Genomic DNA, 10,891 nt, shown 5'->3' on the forward strand with positions numbered 1-10,891 from the left:
GTAATTTATATATTTAGGCAGTTTTAAAATGAGGTTTACTTTTTCAACAGTTGCACACATAAATAATGGATTATTTCAGAAAATATCTTCATATAGAGACACCTGAAGACCTGCACAAAATTTAACTACATAAATCCTTATCAATGACATGGGAAAGCTATATATGCAAAACTGACTTTGCATTATAGAATAGATTTCTTCGTATTCTACTGTGAAGTTTCAGTGAACTCAATATTTCATTTTTTTTAAAGTAACTGTTTTAACTGGAAAATCTCAGGATCTTAGCATCTTAGGGAAGAAAAACAATCAACAACTACAATAAAAAAACAACCATACTACACAATAAAACCTTTATTGTAGCAAGATTCAACCCCTTCTGAAAAGTGTTTAAGCATACGCCCAAGTCCTATTAAAATAAACAGGTGCACAAATGTTTCCTTGAATAGGACACTGAACTCGATGTTCCCATTATAGTGGAATCTACTACACATTCTTATTGCTGCCAAGTGCACCCAAGAAAGAGTTCTCATAGCTTTTATTTGAATGACTTAGTTCAATAAAATCTTGTTTATCTCTGTAACTTTTCATTTTAAAATAAAATGTTCCAGAATGGCTCTTGATCTAGACCTTATGGTATGACTTTTTGCTAATTCTTTTCTAACAAACATGCCTAGATCTGTTTCTGTTTTATGCTCATAGCTATTATTCTTTCTTTTTAATCCTCAGGTCTCCTTTAAATCTCACTTTCCTCACTGTTTACACATTTTGTCACCTCTTCTTTCATCAGCCAAGGTGGTTCTTATTGCCAGATGCCTTGCTACCCAACTTTGCAAGCCAAGATGAAATATTTTTCTGTCTGTCTGGGATCCTTTTTATTTTTTTCTTTTTTTCTTTTTTTTTTTTTTTTTTTTGGTAACATCCTGCTTTTCTAATCGTTGGATAATTTATTTTTTTTTTTTTGTCTCATGGGTGCACTGATAGTTTGTACTTGAGAGCTCTGAAGTTTTTCTAAGGGTGTGAATTTCTTGTGTGTGTGTCTTGTAGAAATTCCTAATGACTTGTACATCTTGTCAGTTGTGAAAATATTCCTGCAGTTATTTACAGCCATGATTACAACTGGAGAGGTGTACTGCTCAGAAGAGAGGTACTCAAACTGTAGAAGAGGTGTAGAAGCCAAATAAACGCCTTCAGAAATTCTGGGTAATGTAGAGTGGAGACGCCCAAATGTTTCAGGGAAGGGTCAACACAAACCACACAGCCTTAACAGTTTCATCTCAGTAGATGCAGATAGACACCCCAGAGGGTAAGGAGGGAGCTGGAGTTAAAGGAGCTGAGGAAGTATCAACTACAGTCAAGGGGGGAGGGAAGGAAGGAAGGAAGTGATACCATTAGTCCCAGAGTGATGGGTCAAGCAGCAGGACTCAAAGACAAGATAGTGGTGGAGGGCACCTCAACTTGGTGAGGCAGAGCTCATCACCAATGTTTACATGTGAGGCTGGGCTACAAAAGGGTTGGGAAACAACTCATCTGTGTTATAAAATTACTGCTTGAATTGTGATGTAGGTTCCCTATAACTTATCTTTCCATTCATAGTCCAACTGTATTCTTTGGCTTTGAATAGTAATAATGGAAAACTACTGGAGGAACATCAAGTTCTTTTGTCAGTTCCCATCTTTTATGTATTCTGTTAATATGCCCAAACTGATTTGTAGGCAATGTTTCATTGTTACATTGCCATGTCAAACTTTGAATTCACTTTGAAAGTTTGAGTACTTTCATTAAGTTGTCTGTCAGATCCTGCTGACAGAAAGAAGTACTTAAGTTACCGTCAGCAGACTATTCTCCTTGATTCTTATGTTAAGCATCAAATAGCAAATCAAATGTGGATATACCCGGCCTTCTGGAAAAGTATTCAATGTTTGCTAAATCATAATAGAAGAAATGTTGGCCAGTCATAACAAAGAACCAATATTATGAAGAGCATAAAGAAAGTAACACAGATACTACTTAGGTAATAATTTAAAAAATCAGTACAAGAAAGTATCAACACGAAACTGTAAAAATAAAGCATGGTGAAAAATCTTTGTTAAATTCACTCCCACAGAGTGCATGTGTCAGATATACCCTTCCAGACACTTCCACACAATTACTTAATTTATTTTCCTTCTGAAGTGTTTACAAGTGTTTGTTTCTCAGTCTGCTGGCCAACAAGGACCCCTGATATGTTTGTACTAGTTATGCTGAGCCTTTTAACTTTTGAATGTCTCTTATGAGGCAATCTTTTTTTCCTGGAATGACCAGCCATGTTTCTAAGCTTCAGCCTAAGAATGGTTTTAGAACATTTTTCAAAGTGTTGTGTCATTTTCTCTAATAACTTCCTCTAATAGAAATGTAACGTAAATCAGCCTATAATGTAAACCAGCTTGTCTTCAAGATTCAAACCCTGTAAGAGATCTCTGCATGTCATTATAGGGAAAATCCAATTGCAGCAGTCCCATCCATGCTCACATGTAGTGGTATGTATGTTCAGGCATCACTTACTCAGGTGTGCAGTTCATAGATAAATACTAGCAACCTCTACAGCATTTCCTTGGGAAGCTATTTTTCATCAATTCTTAGTCTTACAACAGAATGAATTAAGATTTTTTGCTCAGGTGGCCAAGAAGACCAACAGTATCCTGGCTTATAACAGAAATAGTGCGGGAGGGAACTGATTCTCCCTCCATGCTCAGCTCTGGTGAGGATGTTGCTCAAATACTGTGTTAAGTTTGGAGGCACTCACTACGAGAAGGACACTAAAGTGCCACTGGAGAGTGTCCAAAGAACACTGGAAGCTGGAGAAGGGTCTAGAGAACAAATCTTATAAGGAGCAGCCGAGGGACCTGTTTTCTTTTAGCCTTGAGAAAAGAAGGCTTGGGGAGACTTTACCAAGCTCTGCGATTACCTTAAAGGAGGCTATAGCAATGTGGGGATCGGGCTTTTCTCCCAAGCACCAAGAAGGAAATGTCCTTAAGTTGCACCAGGGGAGGTTTAGGTTGGTTATTAGGAAAAACTTCTTCACTGAAAGGGTTGTGAAATATTGGAACAGGCTGCCCAGGGAAATAGTTGAGTCACCAGCTCTGGAGGTATTCAAAAATGTGTAGATATAGAGCTTAGTGACATGGCTTAATGGTGGACTTGGCAGTACTAGGGTACAGGTTGGACTAGATGATCTTAGAGTTCTTCTCCAACCTAAACGATTCTATGATTCTAAGTATATAGTAGCATGAAAATTTCATTGTGTCTTAACATTTGATCAACATAGCAACCCAATCTTCAAACTGTCCTGCATCATCTGCTTTTAGGTAATACATGCTCACAGAAAACTGGCAGCAATACTGACTATTAATATCATATTAGAAACTTTGAAATGTTATTTTAGTAACTTCACCCACAGGCATTGATATATTTATGTTAGAGGACGTTGCAGGAAGCATGGCCGAAAGCACGACAGACACCAGCATAGTCAGATCATGCTCCATTTTATTGCCCGAATAGCCTAACTTTTATAGTGAACTTAACAGGGGCAGACAGTGTTTCACCCAAGATTATTGGTCAAAAGTACTCAGACAAACAACTAGAAGAAAACAACCCCACCTGCAAGAAAACAACCCCCCTTGTGATTAGCAGTCAAGAAAACAACCCCCTTGTTGATTAGCAGTCACATAGATCTTGTCCTTGAAGCCAGCTGCTGGTAACAATATTTTTCTGAATTCCTCAATTGGGCGATGTGGGAATCATTGTCGTGGGAGCTTCTCATAGTTATTCTGGTAGCTTGGTTTGCTCAGCTACAGCAGGCCATGAGATTTTCTAAGGCCTACTCCTGGTTGCCTAAGGCAAGCTCAGATCGAACAATTGTTCCACGGACTCATGTCCACGCCCTGTATGCCAATTCCCAACATATTTAGTATCATGTTTAATATATTAGGTAAAAGGTAAATTTATCATGAGAATACAGAAGTTTTTACATCTCAGCAAAGTTAAATCTCAAGTAAAAGGATGTTTTTTTACAACAGAGGGGTTCAAAAAGAGTTCACATAAAAGTTTTCCTGTTTCTCTACCGCTAGAGAATTCCAACTCATCTGGATTTGTGAGTCCAGGGAATTTTGTGATCACTTAAGTTGTTATCATGCAGTATTAGATGGCAGGTTGGAGTTCTTCCACTGTTAGTAGAAATAAGCCTTGTAAAAGGCACAGATAGTGAATACTCGCAATGAAGGAAAATCTCTGACAGAAAAGGTCTTATAATACGTAGCCAAGGGGTACTTCCCTACTAGGCAACAACTGTGCAATGCAACACATTGGCACAACCAATGTGAAGTAGTTTGTTGCATCAATATTTTATTCAGCGTACCAGGAACTGGGATGGGCAATATCCTTCAATCTGGCAAGAGAGACTAGAAAATTTCTGGAATACTTTTAATTTTGTTACTTTTAAACAAAATGCACCATCTGGAATAACTTGTAAATATATCTAATTATTTTTAAGGGAAGAGTTTCGCCAGTTTGTTCAGGAAAAAATATGAGCATTTCAGGGATGACCTGCTTGCAATTAGGTACATTTTAAACTCATCTAAAGTGATAATTGAAGTAATTACTCAATCTTTAGGAAGTTAACAGAGTGGGTTTTTATAAGTGTTCACTGATTTGGTACAGTACAATATATGCAGTCAAATGTATAGTGTTCCATTCTTAGTGTAATGAAACCCCATAAAGCTTTTATATGAAATCAAAAAGGCTAAGCATTTCACTTTGTTAAAAAGTCACTAAGTCACTAACCATGTTTTTGACTAATTATTTCTTATCTATACCATGCTTAATTGGAGAAGAGAAAAAGTGCAGCTGTTCCTATCCTATCCTTTTTTGCAGGCACAATATGTAGGCCAATATGAAAACTTTTAAAATAAGGAGAGTTGAAATTACAAGGAATGCTACAAAATCCAAGTATTATCCTTTAAAAAAAAAATCTGAAAAGCATAACTATATGTACCTGAGAATCACCCTCCTAGAGATGAAAATAACAAACTTATTAAATTTGAAAATGAAAAAAATATTTCTTTTTATTTTTCCCATAGATGTTGAAAAGTCTCCTGCTGAAACATTAGGCACTATGAAATTGTATTGTTATATAATTGGTAAAAACAACATCAACAACAAACAGGGTTCTTGGCATACATATGAAATACTTTACTTAGATATTGTGTAGCTCTGCCAGTGTTTTCTATTTCATAAACATCCCGTATCTGAAAACATTCAGCATAGGATTAGATAATAATTCAGTAGCTTATCATCTGAAAAGTTCTTGCTCAGGTAAGGATTTGATGAATCTTACTGTGATATAAAGGCATAACTTAAAGATAGATTAGTTAGTGCAGTAAAATGATCTTCAAAACATAATAAAGGCAGAACATTAATTTGGTTAACTTAATGTATTCTATACTTTTTCTTTTCTTCTTCTTGGAGAAGGTCTTTAAAAAGTCATATCAGACTTGTTAGCGTAGTTTTCAGCAGACATTTAAAACCTAGTCTGGATAGAAAAGCAGAAAAGACGGAGGGTGGTATTCCATTTCCACATATTTGTAAGGCCTGTGTAGCTCCTAAACTGTCCATACAGAGCAGAATTTTCAGAAGTGGTCTTTTGCTTCTGTCTGTATAACTAATGATTTTTTTGGTTCTCTCCTTTACCTCAGGAAATTTAAACCTACTTTTCCAATGTGCTATTTCATAGCTTAATTACTGGATTATAGGGTACTTCAGGCAATATGTTACAGGTGGTTGGTACTATTTTAAGTAAATAGACGTTCAGCAGTATTGATCTGAAATAGAGTTTTCTTACCTCTTCAGCAAATGTCATAATCCCCACAGAGTGTCACTTTCTCACTCTTTTGTTTGCTTTCAGTGAAAATGGAAAAAGATCAGGAAAGAACCACAGGAGATCCCATGAATTTTTTAAAGTATTTTAAAGATAGATTTATTACTGAATAGATCTATTTTAACAAAATAGTTTGGTAAAAATCACATATTTCATAGGCAGTATTTCCTTTTGAAATTTTAAATTTGGATCTTGGATAAGAACAGGAGTAAGTTGTCAGGAATTCTGTTCACAAACCACCTTATTTTGGTAGCTGTGATAATATTTCCTTTCCCTGAGGTCTGTTTTGTACAGTACACGGTCCAGCTAGAAGTTCTTAGGTTTCTGGTGAAAACTACTCATCATTAAGGTATTTTCCACTGGCCTTCAAAATTTAAATATGTGTTTTACCAAACCTAAGTAAACACCACTAAATTAAACAAAATCTCTATGCCAGCTGGATATGCAATGCAAAGCTTTCATCATTTATTTATATTTTTTCTTCAGTTTAAATGCTTCTTGCTAGCCCTGTACCCTCAATTACATTAACAGAGTAGGTATTGGATTAAACCATATCATGGACAGAGTTGTATTGTTCTTTGCTTTTTTCCTGTTTGTAACCAGCAAATCCCACTGTTCAAACTGTTGTGCTAATTTGTTTATGTCTCATGTTGGCATAATGACAATTAAACACATCATGGGCATGTACAAGCCAGAGCTTTGGAGTCTTGAAACAATAGTGGTCTTCTGACTGCCAGTAGTCTTGCTCCCTAGAAAAATCATTTGCTAAGCTGTGTTTTCAAGTGTGACTTGGTTTTTAAACTGCTATAACAGAAGAGTTGATCAGTTCACTAAAGAGGACAGCCCTTGAATACATTCCTATTTTAAAAAAGATTGTCTCTTTGTGTTTAGATGTTGCTTTGCTTTCTGTGTTTTTACTACTGTCTACATTATAGATAGTGTGAATATGTGTTGGGGAAAAAGCCCAGAAAGATGAAATGTTAATAAAATATTAGTAAAATTGCCAATAACCTAACTGTTTAAATTATCAACATTGTTGACTGGAGGCAGTGATAGGATGGTCATGTGGCTATGGCACATGGCTGGAGCCTCAGAAATCAAGTCTTGTTTTCTCTTCATCTTGTCTGTTTCCCAATTTTGCAAAATAGCATTTCAATGTCAGTAAGATGCCAGAGGCTAAATTATTGTGGAATATATCTGATCTTAAGATTGAAAATGGTAGAAAATGCAGTGTTATAATGGTTTTATCACAAAATCAGCTTAAAATATGGAAAATATGATATATCTGAAAATCAGTATTCCATTTTTTTTTATTTTCTGTCAGTGTGAGGATTGACTCTTAGAAGTATTGCTGTTTGTTTTTTTATATGTCGTAGCTTGGGTGAATTAAAAAGATGTGTATGAGAGAGAGAGGGAGAGAGAAGTGTACAATGTTTAAGTGTATTTTATGCTAATTATTGAACACGGAAAGGAAGCAACACAACAGCATAAGAACATTTCAGTAGAATGTGATTTCTCTCCTAAGATTTTGTTTTGTTTTCCCTTGTTTTACAGTTTGCCCAGCTGGTGTCCGTCTACAAATCTCTAGGTCCAGAGAAGTTCCCTTTAATTGAGCAAACGTTCTATCCAAATCATAAGGAAATGGTACGTGCAAATACCAATACTAAATTAACTTAATGTCTCTGTAAAATAGGAACTGTAAACACACATGACCTATTTCTCCCCTTTACTGTGCATTAAAAAAAAAATAATAAATTTTGGAAGCTTTTAGAGGGGTGAGACTTGGTGACCACTTGAAAACATTTTGGTGGTTAACTGGAAGATTTTCCTATTTGAAGGTAGTCATTTTCAGCTAATCAGCTTCAGAGAAATATTAAAGAGATTAAATGGTTACAAAGACACACAACAACTGTTAACGTGCAAGGGGAACTTTTATGGTTTGTTTCAAACCAATTCTTTATGTTATGTTTCAAGTGTCTATTATCTGTGTTGATGATGTACCTGTAACTGTGGAACTTCATTTAAAATCAGGGTGTTTATGAATTGTATCTTCTTCATATACCTGAGCTGACATAATTTGATTCCCAGTCTTTTATACATATAAATGTAGTCATGAAAGTGGCACTCATAATCTTCACTTACTTTATTTTTTCTTAGAACAAAATTATTCTAGAGATTTTAGGTCTAAGTGAACACCTTTATCCTCAATAGTTTCTGAAGACACATAGGAATAGGGTGCATCACTGTCATTGTTTTCCCAGAACTGTTTCTGAGCGTGTAAATAACATAGTTTTCTACTTATAGATGAACATACAACTGTGATTATTTCTGTGCCTGCATATGCAGGATCTACATGAACCAAAGAAGACATCATTTCTTACACTGCACACATTTTTTTCTTTCTTATGCTTTCTAAACAGAAATTCTTTCCTGAGTGTATATTTTTTTCAAAGGGAAATATTTTCAGCACTGAGAAACTAGAAGGAGGTTATTTGCTGATTAAATAAACAAGTATAAAGACATCAATTATTTTTAGTGGATAATCCTGATCTTACCATTCAACATCTATCACACAGCTGTGATTAAAGTGCATCAGTTACCATTGCAACATCATGATAAAATACATTATTTGTTTATTTAAGGTCCCCAAGGTGTAATTGCTGTGTGTCTGTCTTGAGACTAACACTTCATTGTTGTAGGTGCATCTAAGGCTTTCCAAGTTCTCTTCCTTGTTCCCTTTAGACTATAAACTCACAGAATTTACTCTCCTTTTGTCACATATGACACTTAGGAAAAGAGCTATCACCACAGGTACATATTTAGAACGTTTGCTACATAGACATTTTGGAGAGCCAAAGGAGAACGGTTATTTATCTGGAGCAGCAGAGCTAAGTATTGGATAACCAATACTTTGGGAAGATGTTTTTGTTAATGGATTTGTCAGGAAAATATACAACTTTATAAAATTTATATTTTTCTAATGCAAAAGAAGAATTTTATGCCTTGCGGATTCTTTGGAACAGGTGGAGCAGAATTACAACTTTTGTTTTTCAATACATTTTTTCTAAATAATAGTGAGTTTTATATCTGTTTTCCTGAGAATGGCCAAGATTAAAGCTGTTTCATATTTTTCTTCACAAAATGTATTGTTTTTCATTATTTTATCAGCTACTAGTCATTATTTTATTGAAAAAGCGGGCTTTTTAATGCATTTCTAAATTGTAATACATAGAACAAGGAAAATTTCCTATAATTTGGACCAAGAATTTATGTTTCAGATTGAAATTTTTATGTAGTATGATCATTTCTAGAGAAAAGTTCTTTCAAGATCTACCTGTTAAATTGCAAACTGCTGTCTTGAACAACTCGTTGAATAGAAATTCAGTAATAGAACAAACAAGCAAATGTCTGTATGAGTTTATATGGCACATTTTGCTTGTTAACATAATATAAGAAATATTTGAGTGTTTTTTCCCCCTCTTCCCTTAAGATATTTTGTTGTTCTACATTGCTTATTAATGTCTGAACTGATTTGTCTTTTGCTTGAACTTTTGAATGCTAGTATTCTCCATGTCTGAGATAAAGATATATATATTTTTGCATATTTCTACTCAATGAATGTTACGTCTAGAGAAACTAATCCCTATGTCAGTATTGCATTGCCATACATTGTTCAAAGGTGCTGTACCATCTGATTGTGTTGAAGCTCATTCATATGATTTTTCCTTCTGATGAAATTCTCAGGGAACTTTATGACTTGAAAAATAATCAGGCAGCTTGGTATGAGATAGCATTTTAATTGACTTTCCAGAATGGATGGTAAGATTATTTCAATATCAGTTTTATTAGTTGATGAATTGAAATAATATACTACTTTAAGTTTATTTTTTTTTTTTAAACACCATTGACTAGCCTCTTTTGCATTTACTCTTACAGAATTTGTTTTTTACCTTTTAATTTTTTGAAGTTCCTCTTGTGCTCGTACATTATGTATTTTCCCCCAAATTGTAACCTATGTAACTCTCCCTTTCATCCAGTGCAAACCACTTGGGGGCAGGGGAGAAAGCAGGGAAAAACTGCAAATCTCTGTGAACTGAGTTTTCACCAAGCATGCCAGTGGTTCTTCTACTTCTTTTGCTTCTTTCATACTCTGGTGATCATTTGTACTGAGTCTTTAGAAGGCAATAAAAGGTAAATAAACAAAGATGCCATTCTTTTGTGTAAAACTGTAGCTGCTTTAATGAAACACTTTTTGAAACAGAAACATTCATCTCAGAGTGATTCAAACTATATAAAATGATGTAAGGCCTTTGAACTCATTGCTGGTTGAGTCATATTACAGCTTTTCCCTCAGTAATTTCCCTTTATTTCACTACATTCCCACCTCCTATGTTCTTTCATGAAAGAAAATATATATTTTTTTCAATAAAATTGTCGGGCAATTTTAATTAAAATTTAACTGGAACATGTAAGGAAAAAAACAGCAATATTAAAGCATTTTATTTTTTTTCCATTCACCTGTACACCCTCCATTCTCCAATCCTTTTCTCTACTCTTATCATAAGTCCCTATTTTCATATTAAAATCAAGGGTTGTACCAGGCCGTATTTCTTCTCTGACCTCACATACAGTTTCAGGAACTAGAAATAAAATGTAAAAGTAACCTGCTGTTAGTAATGTATTGGTGCTACTGCAGTAAAAAATCTTGATAGGAAAAAAAAAAAAACATAATCAGAAAGCTGCAATCTATTTCATAATCCTTAGCAGTGCTGAATCTCAGGGAAAATAAAAAGTCATTCTGAGGGTTTATTTTTTTAACGCTTTTCTTGCCATATTTATTGTTAAGAAAAACAAGACAAAAAACATCTTTTTACCATCTGTTATGGGGAGTTTGGCCAGATTTGTGTTCAGACAGAAATCAAACTGGACAGCCAATAATTCTGAAACACCTCATATTGGATACTTTATGGCAGGTCAAAT

General features: G+C 34.8%; 1 protein-coding gene across 3 annotated transcripts in view; it reads left to right on the top strand.

Annotated features, from left to right (window-relative positions):
- Positions 1–10,891, top strand: part of SYN2 (synapsin II) — a 176,876-nt gene that overhangs the window by 79,260 nt on the left and 86,725 nt on the right. For 2 of the 3 annotated variants that reach the window (XM_068694897.1, XM_068694896.1), the window contains exon 5: positions 7,466–7,555. The exons of the other annotated variant lie outside the window; for it this stretch is intronic. In XM_068694897.1, the coding sequence (XP_068550998.1) occupies positions 7,466–7,555 (90 nt within the window). The remainder of the gene's footprint in view (positions 1–7,465; positions 7,556–10,891) is intronic. 3 annotated transcript variants of the gene reach the window in all.

This window comes from Anas acuta, chromosome 11 (assembly GCF_963932015.1).
Source record: "Anas acuta chromosome 11, bAnaAcu1.1, whole genome shotgun sequence".
NCBI lineage: Eukaryota > Metazoa > Chordata > Aves > Anseriformes > Anatidae > Anas > Anas acuta.